This window comes from Hipposideros armiger, unplaced genomic scaffold (genome assembly GCF_001890085.2).
Source record: "Hipposideros armiger isolate ML-2016 unplaced genomic scaffold, ASM189008v1 scaffold_1061, whole genome shotgun sequence".
NCBI lineage: Eukaryota > Metazoa > Chordata > Mammalia > Chiroptera > Hipposideridae > Hipposideros > Hipposideros armiger.
In genome coordinates, this window is record NW_017732411.1 from 217,607 (window position 1) to 240,281 (window position 22,675).

The window sequence follows — 22,675 nt, forward strand, 5'->3', positions numbered from 1 at the left end:
TGGCCAGAACAGATAACCACCCCTAAGTTTTTCAGCTATGTTGAAAGACAAAGCCCAAGAAGCATAAGGACTTTCATGGCCCAAACCATGAAAACAAATCAAGTAAAGACATTAAAAAGGAAGTAATATATAAAACAGACAAGCAGAGTGTTAAATGTTATTAATCATTCATTCTTTCTTTGAAACTTATTTTAAAAAGGGAATATACATGAAATAGATATACAACTTGCATACACTGTATAAGAAAGAAAAAAAACCCATTTATTTGAAAAAGGTTTTCTTGAGGTGTTGACAACTGACTTAAGAAACCAGCCCTCTTCTAATTGTTTTCTCCTCTGTTTTCCTCTGCTATTGATAGGATTCCTTTATAAACATTACAAATCTCCCAGTATTTTGAGGCCCCCACTTTTTTAGAATTAGGTCATATCAAGATGAGAAGTGAGATATACCTAAAGATCAAATAAGCTATGTAGAAAAATGATGTCTACTGTGAGTAATTAAATAAATAATTCCTGCTACATTAAATAAATAAAAACTAACAATTATGAATTTCACTTGCTTTCTCTTGGCCTGGCTTAATAGTGTGTGCTCAATCATTTTCTTCTCTTTTTGTCCATTTAAGAATTCTCTTCAGGACAAAATGGTGCCTGATTAAGACCAAAGACAAACAGGAATTCTTAGGCAAAGTAAAATAGAGAGATGGTTACTTAGCATTGGAGGATAGTTATTAAAGTTTCTCGAACACATATCTCAAGTATCACTGAAATATATAAATTGCCAAAACTCTGTAGTGGCTGAGGAACTAGCACTGGTTCCTTAGTGGTATAAATATGACCTTAGAATCTTGTGGAAGTCAGACCAGCAGTTTGGACTCAGGTGATCACTGTTCAGGGGAGTCCAGCAATTGCGTCTGGACTTTTCAAGAACCTGCCTCAACAAAGACCTTGAAATCCTAGAGGCAGAGTTTAGGTAGACCCCAGGGATTTATGCGGGATCCATGAATCAGAATGTCTCAGAGCTGAACCATCCAGGCTAATTCTACAGGTCACTCTACACACAGACAATCTCATCTATAGGACAACATTCTCGAGTATCTCTTTAGTACATGCACATGGCGGCTACTACTCTATCACCTCACAGAGTTACACATGCCCCCCATATTTCAATTCTTGACTGCATAAAAAACTACCCTCAAGACTGAACAAGAAGTATTGGTAAGCCCTGTAAACTTAAGAACCATGGGAACTAAGGGTCAAAGCCATGGAAAAAACCTGTGCAGGCCCTAGTCTCTAATTTGGAGGCTCCACCCTAAAGCATATTACTCATATTATCTTGTACCCACATCTCATATTAATGTTTTGCCTGTAAAAAGTTTTTAATTTTTATAACTTTCACTTCAAGAATATTATCTTAAAGAAGTGACAGAGTATATCATTGTTGAAACTATATGATGGATACATGGAAATTCATTATGGCATTCTTTCTTCTTTTGCACATATCTTAAAATTTCTATAATAAAAAGTTAAAATTAAAAAAATTAAGTCCAGGGGGAGAGGTAGGGAGAAAGAGAAGAAACAAGCAAAGAAGACTTTGAAGGCTCGGCCATTGATATAGATGGAAATTCAGGAAAGGATGGTATCCTGGAAGCCATGAGAAGAAATTTTCCATGATGGAGAGAGTTCCTGACACTTCAGAAGCTCCTGATACTTCAAATCTTGCTGTACAGAAACAACCAGTTACATCTTGTGATCAAAATCCAGAGCATTCAAATAAGTATCATAGTGAAGATGAAAGAAGGAAAAATAAAAAAACAGAGTGAAGGAGAAAAAGGAGAAAAGGAAAACGATGTAGAAGAGAACTGGAAGAACAAGAGAAATAGGAGGAAAAAGAAGAAAACAAATGGAAAATGAGGAAAAATATACAAAAAAAGGGTTAGTGGACACTCTCTAGGCAACATTTAAGTTAAACGGCCTGCAAAAGGAGATAGTCTGTCACTTGCATTTGAATTTAGCATGACAGAAAAACAGATAAATCAATGTTTGTTTTTAAAATAAGGATGAAATTCAATTTAAAAATGTACAAAAAGAAATATAAGAAAAAGCACAAGAGATTGAAAGAAATTAAGAAAGGAATAACATCAATATTTTAATAGCTGTATATAGAATTTCTATATATTATTTATATATGTTTATGAGCAAGTATTTATGCATCACCTCACTTGATCATCATTCTAAACCATAAATGAGGAAACTGAATTGCTGTGAAATAATGTAATTTCATCAAGTACCAGTTCCTAAATGTCTAACCCTGAATTTGTACTTTTATCTCTCAACTATAAATGCTATGTGTTTTTAGTTATAACCTGGAACATATTCTAGGCTATATCAAGTTGTGTTTCATATGTAATGTTTATATACTTTCAATTTTCTCTATTAAAATTCCTGTTGGAAAAAAAATTAAGTCCAACAATATAATAAGGTTAAACAACAAATAGTAAGGAATTGTTCGAATAAAAGAATCACCCATAAGATGGAATTTTATGCAAACATTTGTAGAATTGTAAGTCTGAATGGTGAGACTGTGCATGGTTTTAATGGGTTTCTTATTTGAGCTTATCTGTGCTTTTTTAATTTTAACAAATAACATGTTTTACTCTTGTAATAAGTAAAAACCCAGTAAAGGTCATTTTGGTCATATCTAAAAAGAATATCACAAATCATGGAGGAATGTTTATTTAATGTCCAGCAAAAAAATCAGTAAGGACATTGCTAATAAGTATGTTTTCTACTTCATATTTTAAAAAATAATAAAGGAAAATGAACTATTAAAAAAAAACTACCCTCAAAATATGATACCTTAAAGCCAACAGCCATTTTATTATATCTCATGATGCTGTGGATTTAAAATATGGACAGGGCTCAGTTGATTCTCCTGCTTCTAGTGGTATACTCAACGGGCCCACTCAGAGTTAGTCAGCTGGCAGTTGAATCGGCCTGAAGGGTTCAAGATGGCCTCACTCACCCACCCAGGGCCTTGGAAGGGATGGCTGGAAATTTGGACTCTGCTGGGCTTTCCCATCCCTTGTAATTTCAGAGCCTCTACACATGGTCTCTCCAGCAGAGTAATTCAACTTCTTATCCAGCTGCTGAGGTTCCAAGAGTGAATAAATTAGAGTGATGTAACTTGGTCCCAATAGTGCGGAAAAGCTTCCCTGATGTCGAAAACAGAGGTAATTAGACAAAAGGAGTTTGGGGAAGTGGGAGCATTCAGGCAGAGCAGTCAGTGCTTTTAGAATAAAGATAGATTCAGGAAAGTGATCCGTAGCTGTCACACATTCTAATAAAAGACTGTCGATTAATGTATGTCAGTCACATTCAATCTGTGCATGAGAGAAGCTGGCACTGTCATCTTCAGATGCTGAGTAATCATATCTCGATTCTGCTTCCATGTCTTCATTCATATTTAACAGCCTATAGCAATACTAGAAAGAGCATTCAACTGGGAATGTGGAGACAGTCCTAGCGTTTTTCCTTAAGTTTAAGGGCCTCAAATTCTTAACCTGAATAATTTTGCAGTTGGAGTGTATTCACCTCATGAAAACTTAATAAATATTTATTAAACACTTGTGAGAAGCTCAACTGGATGCCCAAATTACCTGACCCATGTCTACTTATCCAGTATCACCTTGTGCCCTTTCCTTCCCCACTTTTGCATAATTCTTGGAATTCAGTGAGCTTTATGTGTCCATGGGGGTCTTTCACACTCAGCTCCTCTACCCACGACACTGCTTCTGCACTGTCCCTGCAAAGAGCTCCAGTTAATTTTCTTTGCGCTTAAAGCCACATCCTCCTGTCACCCACTCTAAAGTGACCCACTGTATCCTCTGGTACATCTCCTATTGGTTTGCCTCTCTGCACTCCCCACAGCTTTTATTTATTTTGTAAATGTATTTGTTTACACGTTTTCTGTCAGTCCACTCCACTAAGCATACTCCATGAAGTCGGAGCTGTGACTGTATTTTCACCATTGCTGAAACACAGAGGTGCCCCCTAAAATATGTGTGGAGTGGATGTTATAGGAGACTCAAAGTAACTTACAATCTAGGAGAAGAGGTAAAATGAGGCAGAATATTACTGCATCTTAAGAGAACCATGAGCAAATTTCTCTGAAGGTTTTCAAGGGGAATTGAAAGAAGGGCCCAGAAGGCTACTGCATAGGAATAAATGGAGTATACATTGGAAAGGCAGAAGGAGCCATAGCCAGAGGACCTTGTTCACCATGTGAGGAGTCTGAATTTTATTCTTAATGCAACAGAACATGTGGATGAGTTTGAGCAGTGGAGGGACACAGTCTGGTTGTATACAGGTGACTCTGGGTGCCATGTGGTGATTGAAAGGGCGAGATTGGACACAAGAGGTTCTGAAGGCATCCAGGAGAGAGATTGCATTGTTGTTGATGGAGGAGACAGTGATGGTGAAGAGAGACAGACAGATTCAAAACAGATTTGGGAATAGAATACAGGAAATGATTAATTACATGGGTGGGAGGGTGAAAACAAGACAAGCCTCAAGAATTACTCAAGGTTCTGGGCTGAGTTACTAGTGGATGGAAATGTGCTAGACAGGAAAGATTAGATGGCAAAGGAAGGAGAATATATTTGCAAGAGGGAAATCAGCAAGGAAAGAAGCACAAATGACCCTATTATCACATGAGGGATGGACATTGCTGAGGGTAAGTCTATACTTCAAGTTTCTCAGCCTCTGGATTTCCTCCCTCTGCCCCCACTTCAAGCTCCTCCCTGCACGTGCAGCCCCACCCATTCCACTGCAAGTTCTGAATGAGGGATGTTACCCATGTGCTCTGCACACCGTAGATGCGCAATAAGCACCAAAGTGAACCAAGTTTAATTAACAGGTTGATTTGTTCTTAATACTTATTTGTACATAAAGACCCAGTGAATCACTGATTGCTCCTCCTTCCCCAGTAACACACGGGGGAGGTTTCCACTGGTTACTAAGTATTCTGGCTTATTTAATAGATTGTTAAATATGTCTACAGGAGCCAAGTGCTGTTCAGTGAGAAATGCAGCATTTACCTATGTGATTTAGGTCCAGAACACTTTTAGTCTGAAAAATGTCAGCTCTCCCCACACCAACTTGTCTGAATAACTACTTCCTAGTCTTTCACTTTGACATGGACACTCCTGGAAATGCATACTCTCTCCTTGGCCATTCAGTAGATGCTGTGCTATTTCCCCCCTGAACACCAGAGGACAATCTTTCCCTACCTTTCCCTCTTTAAATAGAGTAAGCCTCAGCACCCCTTTCCCAGGTCCCATCCTGCATCTGACCATGGCCCTCAACCTAGCCCAGCAACCCTTCTTGCCTAGATCCCAGAGGCTGAGATTTTGCTCGAGTCTCCATGAGCCCAAGTGGCCAGGACCCCATCAAGAAATGTTTGTAGCATCCTACTTTGTTCCTTCCTCAAGTATAGTTTCCCTCTCCAGGTTCTCTATAAACATCACAATCAGTTAAACTTCATGAATTTGATCCCCAGTAATTTAAAAAACATTATATGGTGGTTTGAGTACAGGCCAGGAATGATTTTGCAATACATAAAATCTCAGGGGAAAATTGAACCAAGTCATGCAGTTAATGTTGAAATGATATTAGCACTTTATAGGGAGGCTAAACTTTTTCAGCAGTATATGTTTACTAAGTGTGTACTTTATTTTAGACGTTGTGCTGGGCCTTGAGAATATAACAAAGCATACACAAATGTCTCTAACTTAAAGGAATTCAGTCTAATGGGAGACCAACCACTTCAGGTGCTATGATAGGAGTATAATGCTGGGAACCCAAAAGGTGCGGAGTGACCAGGTCCATCAGATTGTCAAAAACACTTTATGGGGGAGCATGCCAGAAAGATAGAAGAGACTTTGATTTTGATTTGATTGCAAATGATGTCAGACCTCAAGAAAAACAGCCACAACCAATCTTAGCCAAGTATCAGATGACTAAAAGAGAACTCCCAGTACATATACTTGGCTGTGCTGGTTGCTGGCAAAGCACAAAAGTGCATGAGATTATGCAAGCAGATTACAGCCCAGTAGAGATTGTATGAGGAAGGGTTTCAGTCAGTTGAGTTATAACAAAGAGCTCACAGCCTTCCTTTCCAGATGCCCCATTTAAAAAAAAAATGTATACTCATTTTTAACTGCTACTTACATTACCATGGAAGAGTCATATTATGTTTTATGAAGTGCAAAACTGGTGTTGTGTACTTTTCATGGTTCCATTCAAGTGAACCAATCTGTTAGAAAGCTAGATATATAGATCTTGAACTCCAGGTAAAGTCTAGGCTTGCAGACCTGTGAGATGATATCAGCTCACATGCAGTAGATGACCTCATGGGAATGATTACCCCTTGAAAGTAACAGAATTCAGTCCTTTTTTTTTTACAACACTGTAAATTAATTCTCTTAATATTGTACCAACTTTTTCAAATATTATTTTTAAGTGTTTTGATTTAGGTTTCATTTTTCTATCAAATCATCATTGCCTACTATCCAGTTTCATTTTCCCAACTTGTAACTTCTTGTTCCCCATCTCCACTATTTTTCCTACTTGACTACTTTATCAATGACATTTTATTTAAGACTTAAATCATTTCCCAAAGTGGCCAAAGAGTAAAGCTTAAGGAAATAAAAAGTTGTGAAAGGTCCAGGATGTTACACAGTGCCCATCAGATTGATGTATTCAGTTCTTAATAGGCACTTATTGTGAATCTGTGATAAGCTGGAGACATACAGGTGAACATGATACAGTAGCTGCCATCAAGGAGTTTACAAGAGGAAGAGTCAAGTTAAAAAGAAATAAAGGGGATCAAGTATATGGTGATGGAAAGAAAACTGACTCTGGGTGGTGAACACACAATGTGATATATAGATGATGTATTGCAGAATTCTACACCTGAAATCTATGTAACTTTGCTAACAACTGTCACTCCAATAAACTTTAATTAAAAAATGAAATAATAATAATAATCAGAAGAAGAAGAGGAGGAGGAGGAGGAGGAAGAAGAAGAAGGAGAAGGAGGGGGAGAAGGAGGGGGAGAAGGAGGAGGAGAAGGAGGAGGAGGAGGAGGAGGAGGGGAAAAAACAATGTGACAATAAACAATATGACAAGCAGTGATCTAAGCTTTCAGGATTTAGTCTGGGAGCAACAAGGAGATCCTTGACCCTAAATCTGAACCTCTGATTAAGTCCCCATCAAGTATCCCTATATTAGGCTCTATAAACAATATAAGAAAGCAACAGGCATAATTGAGTCATTAAAATAGGATATTCACACATGAACATAATTTTTAAGGCAGTGTATCAGAGTTCTTCAGTGTACAGATCTAGTAGGACAGATAGATCATTAGATTGATAGAAGATAGATAGATAGAAAGATAGATGATAGATAGATAGGTAGATAGATGATAGATAGATAGATAGATAGATAGATAGATAGATAGATAGATAGATAGATAGACAGACAGGTAGATAGATGAAGAGCTGTATTTCAAAGAATTGTCTCTTGCAAGCATGGGGGCTGGCAAGTCTGACATTTTACTGGAAACTCTCCAGTAAGAGTAGATGCTGCAGTCTTGAGGCAGAATTTCTTCTTCAGGGAAATCCCAATTTTGCATTTTAAGACCTTTCAACGGAGTGAATGAGGTCCAGCCCCAACATCAAGAGTAATCTCCTTCACTTAGCGTCAAAGTGAGTGCTCTGGCAAAGGTGTGGCTGGACAGCTTTTGCTAAAGACATCCAGGTGTATGACACATGGATCCAATCAACCATCTCAGCAGGAACCAGGAATAGAGATGCTGTTATCCAAGAAAGAAGTGTGGAGGGTGCTCTTGAGGTCTTGGACCCAGTGAATTACACAGGAGACGGACAAGGTTTTGAGAACTTTATACCACCAGAAATGTTGTCAGCCTAGGCTGGAAGGCACAGAGATCAAACAAAAGGAAGAAAGCATGACTCTGAAGACAGCGCCATAGATGCACAGACCAGGGCTGACCAGGGCCCCTTGGGATGCGAAGGTATGGCTGCCACCCCAGCTGGCCCAGAGCACTGGCAGCTTGCTCCTGCCCAGAGATCCAAGGTCCCTCTGATTGGAACTTTGATGACAAATGATGGGCAGTAAAGTGTTCTTCAAGATTCAGGGAGAAAGCTTAGAGGAAATTGACCCTCATTTGAATTTAGACTTCACTCTTAGTGATAGCAAGTTTTTTTTTTCTAGATCATTGGATTATGCAACTGAATACTATATATTTTCCTTAAAGTAATTCAAGATAATATATAAAATATATATTATTTATATCACATAAGGAGAAAATATGAATTGATATTAAAATATTACCAGTTATCAGACTTTAATTTTCTTCAGTTTTCTTAGCTTCATTTTCTAGAATAAAATTTCATTTTGTAATGAGAACAAATTTTTATTCATAAGGCAAATCTGATATGTTATATTGATTGAGTTTGTTTTGTTTTTTATCTGCTTTTTGTTTTTTGGTATCAGGCCCATTAGAGTACTAGTATGGAAAGAGCAGTGACTTGATACAAAAGCCCTGTTATCTAGATTTATTGCTGCCTCTCAAAACGTGGACCTTGAGCAGCCTCCTAAGCATTCTAAGGCTATTTCCAGCCCTACACAGCTCACAAAGTAGGTTTAAGAATCAACTGAGGTTATTTATGAAGACGCTGCAATCCTCAGTATAAATGTCAGGAGTGATTATTGGAAAAATAATTTTAATACAATTATCAGCTTCATATACACAAGTACTATGCATTTGTGTCTTTTTATTAAATAGGTATTTTGTAATATGGAAACTGTCACTGATCTTACAAAACATATTTATATTGGATCATAATAAAGCAGTACATTTATGCAGGATCTTGTAAAAATCCCCAATAGACTATAAATGTTCACATGTAATTCAAGTATATTATGTTTCTTAAACTGTTTGGAAAATTATTTTAAATTAAAGATGTCATGTTTGGTGAAAGAATGTAACCAATAAATGCTGACATTTTGACCTGAAAAAAAAAAAAAGCAACAAAAACTGAGTACTATAGCCTAGCCAATTGCCACCTAAAACGAACCATCATAGGCAATATATGCTAATTGTCAGGTTAATGGTACCTGAAGATTGAAATATCACATGGATTTTATAGTAAAACGCAAAGCCATACACACATTCACTTCCCCTAACCCCCATGTTCTGTCCCCACCCCCGATGCTGCACCCCCCGCCACCCCTCATGTTTCCTCATCCCCCATTGAAACGCTGCCTAAGCTCACACAGAAATACAATATCTGCCATTTCTAGTCCTCATTTGACAGCTTTCCCCTCTGTTGCAACTTTCCTTTTTAAATGCCAACTTTTAGATGTCAAGACACAGACTCATGTTGTCTCTCCCAGGCCATTATATTTCAGAAGTATTTATGTGTTCTATCATGTGAAGTTCTTCTTGCTCATTAAAACTTGGATGGCGGTTATAAGAACACATGGGTGACAACAGTGCCACTTACCATGCTGAGTCATTTATTCCTTACCAGCAATAGGACTGTTTCTAGTTCATTATCAAAAGAATACTTTATTTGACTTTTAAAACTTAATATTATGAGATGCAATCTGACCTTGTTTTACTCTGGAAGCATGTCCACATCACAATATTTATGATAATAAGATATTATAGCCGACCCTTCCACACACATCTTTAACATTTGCTTCTAGCTTGTTCATAATTTGTTAAAGAGCCCCTTTTATTCAGCTTGCTAACACAAAATGAAATCTGTTTTCTTTCACACCATTTCCCTTAAATTTTTATAGAAATTGTGGTATGTGCATGCACACCTGTGTTTATATACATGATATTTCTGTGTGTCGGAATATGTGTTGTGTGTGTGTGTGTGTGTGTGTGTGTGTGTACGATTTTGCAGAGGTTGTGTCATTGATTTGCCAGATTTAATGTCATCAAGATAAAATAAGAATTGCCATATTTAACCTTAGCAATAAAACTACTGCCAAGCATTGCAATCTAGCTTTTTGGCTCTTACTGCTAAGATTTCTGTCTTCACATTTATGTTTCCTGTTATTTCCAGTATCAATTTAGAAAAATGTAAAGGGTAGCTATTAAAAGATATCTAAAAGGTAAATGAATTTGCTCCTCTCAGCAGAAAGGATGTCTGCTGTTTAGCTTTCTTCTCCTAAGCAATCATTTGTTTTTCAACCTGCAAAATGAATTTTGAAACAGTGCCACATTATGCCACAAAATATTAATAGGTACAATTAATACATCGATATATGTTTGACTCTGTCATCCTTCACTCCCTTTATGCCATTCTTCTTTTAATCTGCTGTGACAGTTCTGTAATGGAGCCCCAGAAATACGTCTCTGAGGCAAGCTACACTACTAATCATCAATATAGCATTATATGTTGTCCAGCAGATACGTGTTCCTGTTTTGTCAGCAGGGACGATATTCTGTAAAATTTCTACCCAGAGAAAATGCTTTCCAAGATTTGTTTACAAGCAAAAATTTATTGGGATGCTGAGTTCAATCATGACAAGGTTTTGTGTTTTGTTTTTTTCTGCTGATCAGGTTGTCATTTTATTAACTACAGGACAGAATTGTTAAAGCGATCCAATTATATAAGATATCAGGGGTGCCAAAAACAATGTATACAGATGACTTGCATTCATCTTTTGTTGTCAGTATGTATTGAGTATTACAATTTTAATAGTTGTTTTCCTTTTAAAATGTGTACACATTTTTTTGGCACCCTCTCTCTGTATAAAATGAGGCTTTACACCACCATTCATTATTGATTTATAATCCTGAGCTATAATGGGATCTGGAAGCCACCTCTGGACTGTATAACAATGGTCACTTTGGGGGTTCCTGACTTGAACTAGTTATTCCCTGTGAAATAATTAGTGGCTAGCTATATAGATTTTATCATGAACAACATTATAAACAAATCCATTAAACAAACCAGTTATTCTTCCAAACTGGCACTCAGCAATGATTGTCATTCAAAAAGAACATTAACAAATGCTTCCAGGATATCCAAGAGGGGCAAGCCAGCTGCCTTTAAAAAAATATTTGTACAGATCTGTATCAATTTATCTCTTGTAGCATATGCCAGTCCTATTATCAAGAAAAAGCCAACTCTCCCAGCTTGATACAAATCTACCAGTTTGGAGCATTCAGCTCATTTTGCTTGATACTAGAAAATCATATTTTTCTTTTATGAACAGAGGACTATATATTTTGGTGTACTGTAAAATAGTTAAAGGTATGGTCTCCCTTGTTAATGGCACATGATCTATTAAATCTATGCATTGTGTATTATATATGTTACCGCAAGTGTTTTATGGTAAACCAGTACAAGCTGTAAATATTTTATAATCACTATAAACACAGAAAACTGAAAACATCCTTTTGAGCTATATCTGCCCCTTCAATGCTATGATTACAGAAAAAAAACTTTCGATTGTTATGTTTTACCTTTCATTTACAATATTCATCAGTTCTTGTGAAATTCATAGACATTAGCCAGATTTGTTGTCTATGAGCATATTTTAACACACTTGTAAACATAAAGACAAATCTACATTATTTCAGAATATTGTTATTTATCCAGAGCATACTTTGTTTATTATCAAGAAGCATATGTTGTACTAGTTATATAGTATTATAAAAAAGGGTTATACATTAATTATAGCAAAGATCTGTCAGAATAGACATTTTAAACCTTCCGCAACTCTTAGGACGTTTAAGGGGGACAGACAAGGCCTGCCAATGTGCCCATTTTTGAGCACTAAGCCTCCACGTCAGGAATTCAGCACTAACTGAACATTGGAGCTTATTTACGGTTAAGAGAAGTGGGCATGTGCTTTCAGTTAGAAGGTGAATAAGTTCTGAGGATCTAATGTATAGCATGGTGACTCCAATTAATAATACTGTATTGTATAATTGAAATTTCCTAAGACCTCTTTCTTAAGGATTCTTATAGGAGAAAAAAAAGAACTACGTGAGTTGATAGATGTGTTCATTAACTTGATGATGGGAATCCTTTCACAACATAAACGTGTATCAAATCATCACATTGTACACTTCAACTACATTACAATTTTGTTTGCCAATTAACCTCAATGAAGCTGAAAAAAAATTAGCCTTCCTTTCACTAGAAAAAATATAACTATTGTCTTATAATGTTATCACACCCTCATTAGTAATTATAAACAAATCAATAAACAATTTGGAACAGGAAAAAAGGAATATAAATACCAAGATCGAATCGTTTTCTTGTCACGAATTCATTCATTATCACCTATCAACTAATATATCTTGGATTTTATTTCTCTCCTCCGAATAAAGGTATAAGTTGCTCAATTCTGTTCACTCCCTGTGCTGTTGCTTCCCTTGTTTCGGACTAGCTCTCCCTGCTTCCTGTTATACTGATAACCTTATGACAGCTATAAGTAAGTAGCTATTATTTATGTATGATTATTAATTTAATGGTGTTTCACCTGTTCTTCTGCAAATCACATGAAGAGAGGAACTATATCTGCCCTGTTCAGCCGTGTGTTCCCAATACCTCGAGCATAAGGAATGCACCTGAAGGCATGTGAAAAGTACGCGTTGAATCAGTGATTAACAATGAACACATGCGCTTGTGACCACAGCTCCCGGTCCCCTCACTTCTCGTCTGGACCACCGAACTCACCACCTAGCAAGTGTTAACGCCCGTTACCCGCCTCACTCTAGTCACTTTCTACCTCGCAGCCTCCGTCATTTTTTGAAGTGCGGCTCCAACCTTTTCTTTTCACTATTTTACTGTTGAGAAAACTAGGCACAGAGAGGGGACGTGGCTTGCACAGGATGATGAGACCATACGTGATAGTGCTGGATTTCAATTCCAGTGTTCCTGACCCCAGCTCCTTCCAGTAAATCAAATCATTACTGTTTCCGTCCCTCGCTCTGTCCTGCTTCCATTCTTACCTGTTCTGATCAAGTTCATTGGCCCTGTATCTTGCATTCATTCCTTCACTGTGTGTCTGATTGGGTGAATTCAGCCAATAGGTTCTTTTTTACAATACACAGACTTGATTGGTTCCCTCCACTTTTTCTCCCATCCAATAATTTGCAAGTGCAATGTGGAAGTACAAGTGCATTCATATAATTGCAAAGACAGGCAAAAGTCAGTGAAGCAATAAATTTACTCCTGCAGATATTTTGTGAAAATATTTCTAAACTATTTTAGGCTTCTCGCTTTCTTAAACAAGGTGTGTTAAAGTCAGGAGGCAGTGAGCTCAAAGTGCTAAGTTTCAGTTACTGAGGAAATTCAAGCCTCTCCTACTCCTCTGGTGCCATGAGAGTGAGGAGTCAGTAGGTGCTAAATAAACGTGTCCGTTAGAACTCCTAAACACTGGACTGGGACAGCAAGGCCGGTGGTGATATCTCTTCCACTGGTGTTTACTCAAATAAGAAAAATATCACCTGTTATGATAGTTATAGGATAGAAAGAGCTACCTGGACTGATAACGGTACAGTATGTATTGAATGGAATTTGAACCTCAGAAGCTCAAACCTTTAAATGCCTTTAACTTTCTTGCTATTATCCACTGGCTATAGAGAAATCTCCTTCTTTCCGCCAACCCCATCTTTCCACCCCTTTGTCCCTCAGCCCCTGAGTTTAGGACCCAGCCCCCTTGCAACCACAGGGAAGAAGCAAAGCTATCACAATGATGGATGTATAGAAAAGTGTTTTACCATAATTATGGCAAAGGTCTCACTGCCCAGATCCCAAGGGAAACCAAGTAGCATTCATGGTCTTGCAGCACCCAGAGCACTGTGAATATAGAACGCTGCTTTGTGAGGCCCCCTTTCAGTAGCTCCATTCCCCTTAGCCAACAGGTTGACCTGCAAAGAAGGCCCATCTAAAGGTTCACAGGATGTGTAGAATTAAGTACAATGGATGGCTCCGAAACTGAGAAAAGGGGCATTTGAATCTAATACAGTCAGAAAGTAATTCCAACGCTATGTAGGACATTTATAGAATAAGCTTTTCTTTATTAAGTTATCAATGACCAAAATTGCCCCAATTTTTAAGAAGTTAATATTAAATAATAAAATTGAAATAATAATAATGATGGTGACAGACACATTTATAGCATGCAATATTGCCAGAGTAATTTATAAGTGGTGTATGACTCCTAAATAACAAATAAAATGAGGTTTTTTTAGATCATTTAGTAATGTGGTAAAGAGTTACAAATTAAAATGCTTGAGAATTCCTAACTTAAAAAAAAAAATCCTAAACTAAGTGCCACTGAATTAAATGTAAATTAAGCTAATGATAACAAAATTGTATAAGCCTTATGAGAATTCTGAAAGCAAAACTTTAAAAAAGATCTTCTCTACCTAAGCCAGAAGATGAAGATTAATATCAACAGTGATAAGTCATGTTGCTAGAAAGTACCATTGAGATGAAGTGACAAAAATGGCACCTCTGTGTTCTTCCTCCCCAAACCGATAACTCCAATCTAATAATGAGAAAAATTTCAAACTCAAATTGAAGGGCATTCTACAAAGTCTCTAACCAGTACTCCACAAAACATTCAAGGTCATCAAAACCAAGGAAAGACTCAGATCTATTGCAGCTAAGACCAGCCTAAGGATTCATGAGGACCAAATGTAATGTGGGATCCTAGATGGAATCCTGGGGCAGATAAAGGACATTAGGGAAAAAAATAAGGAAATCTGAGTAAAGCATGGACTTTAGTTAATAATAATGTGTCAATATCGGTTCATTAGTTGCCACAAGATATTAACAACATAGGAAATTTGGCGTAGGGTATATGGCAACTCTTTGTATTACACAACTTTTCTGTAAACAAAATTATTGTAAAATAAAATTTTTACTGAAAATACATAATAGATACAGTTGAAAAAAGGATCTTCTGATATAGTATTTGCAGAGGAAGATGGTTTTTAGTTTATAAATTATTTCCATAATTCGTGACAGTTCTCACATCTGCTACTATAAAATTCATTGCAGCTTCTCTGCCTCTTGGGAAAAAATGCACTTAATTATCAGTGAAATTCAACTCCAGCTTGTTATGATGAATGATTTGAACCTGTCAGCTTTTTCCCCCTGAAAACAAAAGAACCAAAATGAAATCCAGTCTTCTTCCTCTACTCCCTTCCTTCCACCTGCTTCATTTAATTGATGAAGGTTTGAGCTTTTATTAATCTTTTCGAGCTCTTCTGTAAGATGCAGAAAAAGCTAATATGATACCATTGTATCCAGCTAATGTGTGTGCTTTGTGAAATTGATATACCCTGCCAAGACGTAAATTACTTAAGCTTTGATAAATGTGTTGAAATCAGGGAATGTTCAAACAGATAAACCACAGCAATTCCTCTTTTTCTCCCTTTTTTGAACTCTATTTTGTGCTTGTGGTTAAATGTTTTTGCATTATTATTGTAATATGATGGGACAAAGACAGCAGTGATACCAATATCACTGAGGTGTAGAGAGCCTCAGCAGGCACAAAAGTAACCAGAGGGAAACTGCCATGTGTTTTGTAGAAAACATCTAACAACTTTGCCTTGAACAGAGTGGTTTGCCAACAGGTTCAGAACTACCGACAGCCCTCTCCCAGGAGGTGTCTCCTGGAAATTGTTCAGGAATGAGGGTGCCTGCCAGGCACCTTACACTTTCAGCCCCATTTGCTGACTTATTTGATAAGTTGGAATTAAAGATACACACACACACATTTTGTTGGCAAAGAGAGGTCACGTGTGCTTGTGATCTGGCGATGACACAGATGTCAGTGAGACTGGAAACATGAGGAAACATTTGATAGATGCTCTAGAGTTGAGAAGGTTGATTTCTACTCAGTCATTATGGTATCATATGGCACTGAACAAGTTTTTTAATTAGCCATAATCAGTTTTTCGGATGCTGGAGAATTCATAAAACCCTTTGAAGACAATTCTTGAATAGGAGGCATGGGGCTATCCACTGGACCATGCAAGAGCCGTCAGTCATTAAGTGCCTTTTGCCAGAGATTGGGCTCAGTCATTTCCATCTGTTCTTTTATGTAATCCTCACAATCAACCAGCAAAGGACATACAGGTGGGGAAAACTGGGGTTCACATCAAACACTTAAGTGAGGGGTGATGAGGCCATCAGACACCAAATCCCATGCTTTTCCCCCCATGCTGTTTCCATAGTGGGAGTGTATGGATGAGTGAGGGGCAGGAGTGTGACTCATCCGACCCTAGTCATCCCAGGTTAGGTCTTTTGAGGGTAAGCATGAGCCTTGGGATCTTATGTCATACAATCATGTTTGGAGACCTGGTATAGGAGAGGGTGCCCTCTCAGCAGCAATGCATGCATTTTAAGAAAATATTCCAGGGGAAAACCTGAACAAGTTACACCAAAGGGAGAGGAAGTTGGGAGAGGAGGTACAATAGTCAGATTTTTAAGACAACTAGGAATATATTTACCCTTTTAAAATTATATACCATTATCTGATAGTTTTTGAAATTTGGGTTTAGATTTGGAAGTCAGTATTTGTGAGAACTGTCCATGTATTATTTTAAAGTAATAAACAGATGAAGTTCTACACAGCTTTGCTTAACTTGCTTCATGCTGCCAAAGCAAGTGGGAAATGTAGGAGTCTAGGGCAAAGAAAACAATTAAAATACATATACATCTACTTTCCATCAGAGGAACTGTCAGTGAGTGTTTTCACTGGAACAGAGAACCATTATAGATCCGTTACTGGTTAAATTTTATTTTATTTTTTATATAGGCCAACCTTAAAATCAAGGGCTTCTTATGCAGGTTTGAACCCAAGGAGTATTGTGTTAGAATGTATTTTTTAGAACTAAAATCCCATTTTAAATTCTCACTTGGAGAATCTTTTTTGAAGAGTTGAAGAGCCCTTCTAAAAAAAGAAAAAATCATAATCACATCTACTTTATCTGTTTGATAAGCTTAGATTTTTTTTTAATTCATGTATTTTAGGGTGAGTCACATATGTTTGGGTCAAGTTGTTATAAAATAAATGACTACCAAGAAAATTTTCAGATTTTTAAAAAATCTTAGTAAATGGCCATTTTTGCTATTATTATCATTGAATAATCTAAGAATCATCACAGCAGAAGTTCTAGAGATAAGTGAAGGATCTCATAATATCTCTCTCCTAAGGGACATCAAAATGTACCAACACCAGTTAACTTAAGATGTTACATGATTTTAAACTTACTTATCATTGAATGATGGGTTCAATGTTTACAGGTTTTCAATAATGGAAAGGTAAGAAGACATTCAAACAAAGTGCTAAATCAAGAAAAATTATTTAGGAGGAAAATAATCAGGAAAACGTGTAATGAAAAACAAACATCTTAAGGGGATAAAAAGCATGTTGCCGATGGTAGCAAAGATTGTTGTCATACTTGCGAGTGAAAAAATATTTAATCAACAGCATGGTGTATAAAGGTAAGAATCGAGATTTTTTTTTAAAAGCAAGCTAAATGGGAAAATTTTCAGAAGGAGTTTACCCTATGAAAGAGAGGAAGGAAGGCAGGAATGAGTGAAGAGTTTACAAAATTGTACCACATAGGAGAGTAGAGACCAGGAATTAAAGTGTATACCAGAGATTCTCAGCAAGTGGAAGGTGTGCCTGTTAGAACTGACCAAGCAAGGTACATCTCATAAATACTGGAAACAGGTGAAAAATTGATAATAGGCTCTGGGCAACAAGAATCATAGTCACAGAAAAGAGAAATTAAACCTTGAGCTGCAGGGGTTTCTTATCTGCCCGTGTGCCCTTGGACCTTTGGAGAGAGAGAGGCCAGGACATGTTACGTTACTTGGGCCGACTGCATGAGTTCTCAGGAAGCTCAAATCGTAACTGGAGCCAGTATTAACTCCACGGGCTCTTATCAGTTAATTTGAATGAGGTTTGTGCACATTGTAATTAAGAATGTTCAAAATCAGAAAGCTAGTTACAGCATCAGAAATACCCAGAATATTTTGAGCCAGAAATCTTAGGTAATGATCCCCCTTTCAATGCCAGTCTTTCAATACCAGGGGAGAAAAATAATATGTAAAAAGAAAAAGGATATGTAAGCCCCTAAGAACAGGTAGTATGGATTTAAGTTCTCAAAATAGTAAGAATGTACATCCTATCAATTTGCCCTACCAAACTTCAGTAATTTAAGTAAAGGAAAAAGAATTTTTGAAAATACCAGAAAGAGGAAGAAGAGTCTTCAGGAAATTAATCATAGGGGCCAATAATTATTATGAATTCCCCCTCCCAAAGGAAGAAAAAAAAAGGGAAACCCACACATACATTTAAATTCTCAGATTTTTTACTCTAAAGTGATCTTGGGGACAAGGTGTAGGTAAAAACACTTTTCACAAAACTTTATTAGAACTTAAACTTCTAAACTTTTATGAATATGTAAAAGATAACTTCATGTTATTAAACTTTACCATGTAGTCCAGTGCAACATGCATAATCGAGGCTATGTCATTTGTTTGTTTGTTTTTCAAAATTGGATTGAAAGCAATAATACTTGTAATAATCTGAGACTAGTTTTACCAGGTACTTTGCCAAGTATGAAACAGTTGGGGAAACAGTACATAAACACAGCCTCACTTCTTTCTCATCCATTTCATCATGCTGACAGTTTTCCAGAGAATCATTACCAGCATGGTTTGTGCTATTAGAGATAAGAGGCTATCTGTGTTTCTACTAGAAACTGTATTTTCTGGACTTGATAACTCATTTATAAATATTCACTCCAAGCAATAGTTTCACAGATTATGAATTATCCTCAAAATCCTTACTGACTTAATTAAATGATTTTTACAAATCATGGTGACTCTTACACTACTACAAAAATAATGAAAAGGAAAACCAAATGCAGATAAAGTGCTGTGTTTCTGTGGGTGTCATTTGAACCAAAATATTGTGGAATCTATGAACCATGTGCACATAACTCTTTCTTAGCAACTCTTTTAGGGTGTAATTCAGTTGTAATAAAATGTATTATATCATATATAGTCTAATAATTAATTCAAAATATGCATCTCCAATTTATTTGTTTCTCTAAAGGCAACTAAATTTGAAATTATTTTTTTCAACTAAAACTTTCTATTACTATTCATGCTCCTTTTTTGTTACAGTTTGAGATGGGATTATGTCAAAAGCCATGAAGTTATATGACATAAGCCTTTGAATATAATAATATCCTTAATATTTCAAAATATATTTAAGACTTATCAATATCTTATATTCAGGTATTTCTAGCTCCTTGGGAGAAACGTTCAGCATTCTAGAGTTGTCTTCTACTTGAAAGATCTCACAAATTTAATGTTTTTATCAAATGGGATACCAAAATATACTACTTTCCTCAATCTGGAAAGATAGAATTATAAAGATTAGGAAACAGAGTCTAAAACCACATCAGCCCATTAAAATGAAACATTCTTTTGTTCATCTCATCATTTTCATTTTTGTACTCACAGGTTTACATTGCTTGAAATTAAATGCTCATTTTGTTACAGTGCTGAGCCCAGCTGTGTGTGTGAAGCTCTATTAGCAAGAATCAAAATAATACTGCAAGACTTTCCCTTGTGCTTTGTCTTTGCAGTGCGTGAGTGCTCAAAGCCTAACCTAAACTTTATTTCTCTTTCTTCTTTCCGCACAGTTATTTTGTGACAGCAAAACAGCGGTGCATGCCACAGAGGGGCTGGACTGGGAAGACAAAGATGCTCCGGGGACATTGGTCGCCAACGTGGTGCACTCAAGGGTCATGAATCCCCTGCGCCTGTTTGTTAAACAGTCTCCGGTCCCAAAGCCCGGACACTTGGCGTATGCGGACAGCATGGAAAACTTCTGGGATTGGCTGGCCAACATCACGGAGGTTCAGGAGCCACTGACAAGAACTAAACGGAGGCCAATAGTAAAAACGGGAAAATTTAAGAAAATGTTTGGATGGGGTGACTTCCATTCCAACATTAAAACTGTTAAACTCAACCTCCTGATCACGGGGAAAATTGTTGACCATGGCAATGGAACCTTCAGTGTTTATTTCCGACATAATTCCACAGGCCTGGGCAATGTTTCTGTGAGTTTGGTACCCCCTTCCAAAGTTGTGGAATTTGAAGTTTCCCCGCAGTCGACCTTGGAGACCAAGGAGTCCAAATCTTTCAATTGTCGCATTGAGTATGAAAAAACAGATCGGGCGAAGAAGACCGCCCTGTGCAACTTTGACCCGTCCAAGATCTGCTACCAGGAGCAGACTCAGAGCCACGTGTCTTGGCTGTGCTCCAAGCCCTTCAAGGTCATTTGCATTTACATTGCCTTTTACAGTGTTGATTATAAACTCGTGCAAAAGGTCTGCCCTGACTACAATTACCATAGTGAGACTCCATACTTATCTTCTGGCTGAAATCTTTCCATAGCGATAGAATGAAGGACGACGAATAAACTTTTAATTAGAATGACCAAGAACTAAGCCCAGCTCCTCACGGTAAAGGATCCCTTTTGTTTCTGGCAGTGCATCTTAATTCCGTGTTAGATTTTCTTTTTTTTTTTTTTTAAGAGAAGAAAAAGAAACATTTTTAAATGTGACATGTGGTTGTTTTGATCATAAGTACCTTAATCTGAAGAATCAAACTGTTTATGAAGCCATCACTTCCATGTAGAATGGCTACATCCTCGAAATATTCTTTCTCTAAAAGAAGAATCAATGGGAGCAACATGTAACAAGAAAGAATCGAATTATGCATGTGATAACCATTGCTCTTGAATTGAGCCTGCCTTGAAATATGTTTTGGAAGTTTACCTTAAAAATAGCAGATTCAGTAAAGTAAAAGAAATGATTGTATTTGATAGATAAATCACATCTGACATAGAATCCTTTTTTTATTGCTATCTTTTCCCCTACATCTGTGCTGTTACTGATTTGAGATACTATGGGGTAAAACTTGTTTCAAAACTCGTGTGTGAAGTTACAGTGCCACAGTGGAACTAAATACATTATTATCTGAGCTAGAGTTGAGCAAATGTGTTTTAAACACTTAGCCCTCATGATTCTCGCCTGAATGGTAATATTGGTGTATTGGGAAAACAAATCTGAATAGAAGACAATTCAACAATAATGAAGATCATAATGTTTTTAGATTCGTTTGCCAAATTCAGTGCTGCGAGCTTGTCAAAAATGTCATAAATCTGTATTCACCCTATAACCTATACCCTCATTCTGTTCGTTTGGTATTCTGATTTTCACAAACATGTGTAGAACAACTCTGAAATTGAGAGAAAGTGATTGTTTTCTTCGGCTAAAATACGAAAAAAAAGCAAAAAAACTGGAAGTGGAAGGAGAAATTTCCAGGATTATGGATTCATTATTTCTAACCTCCCAGATTAAGTTCTCCTTGAATTTAATTGAATGAGGGATCAAATTCTTTGTATAAACAAAGAGTATATTTAAACATTATTAATTATTATTAAGTACTAATAATCAAGATACCTGACTCACCAGGCTTTTGAAATTATTTACAAATTAATGTTTCTTCACAATCGGTGCCTGCCCCGTCTTCTCTGAGGGAATGAACTATCATCCTGGATTACAGAATTGGATGATCTTGGTATTAGCATAAAAGGAGGGTCCGGGTGACCAGGAAAAACATTTCTAGAATTCAGAATGGTTATTCTTTTTACATTAGATGTTAACCTTTCCCTCCCTTCTTATCTGTAAAATATCAGTTAAAGTAAAACATTAAATTGATAACTGAAGGAAAACCAGTCCTAACGTACAAAAATACTCTTAACCACATTGTTCAGAAAACCAACAGCTCAGCTCTCTATTTTGCATCGCCATCCCTTTCCTTTTACTGCTGATATCTGCTCAGTGTTTGGTTTTGTCTTTTGTAAAAATTGTACTAGGCTTAGTGTGTGGTAGTACAGGCTTGAAATTTTTGTTCTGAGTTCATCAGGTGTTTTTGTAATTTTGTGGTTGGTGTGAAACATTTTGAGACATCTTTTAATTTTCATCTAGAAACAAGATTAACATACTATTTATTGTAAAATATGTGAGAACCATATATGTATATATACTTAGAATTTTCTGTGTACTGTACAGAGAGAGTATGTGTACACATTTCTATGTAAATGAAAAGAATTTGCTAAATCTGTCACATGACTTCAGGGTTTGTTTTTTTTCTTTAAAGCTGTTCTTGTTTCTTTTTCCCACAAGGGTTTATTGTGTGTATGTGTATGTGTGTGTGTGTACACATGCAATATCAACTGAGCATTAAGATTTTTCATATGTACATATTAAACACAGCAGTTTGACTACATAGGTTATAAAGTAGAGTGAAAGGAAAATTCATATAAAGCATTTGGCACATAGCCTGGCATCTAGTAAGAACTCTATAAGTGTGAGCTGCCATTAGTGTTGTTTATTATTATTATTATCATCATTATCATTATTATTATTATTACAACATGAAATGTGATTTAAAACTATCTGATGGTCAAAAGTTGAGTGATATAAACATTATATCCAAACAAAGAAAAAA

General features: G+C 36.7%; 1 protein-coding gene across 1 annotated transcript in view; it reads left to right on the plus strand.

The window, feature by feature from the left end:
* Positions 1-22,235, plus strand: part of NXPH2 (neurexophilin 2) — a 113,624-nt gene extending 91,389 nt beyond the window's left edge. The window contains exon 2 of the mRNA XM_019632002.1: positions 19,798-22,235. Within this exon, the coding sequence (XP_019487547.1) occupies positions 19,798-20,541 (744 nt within the window). The 3' untranslated portion in view covers positions 20,542-22,235. The remainder of the gene's footprint in view (positions 1-19,797) is intronic.
* The last annotated feature ends 440 nt before the right edge of the window (positions 22,236-22,675 follow it).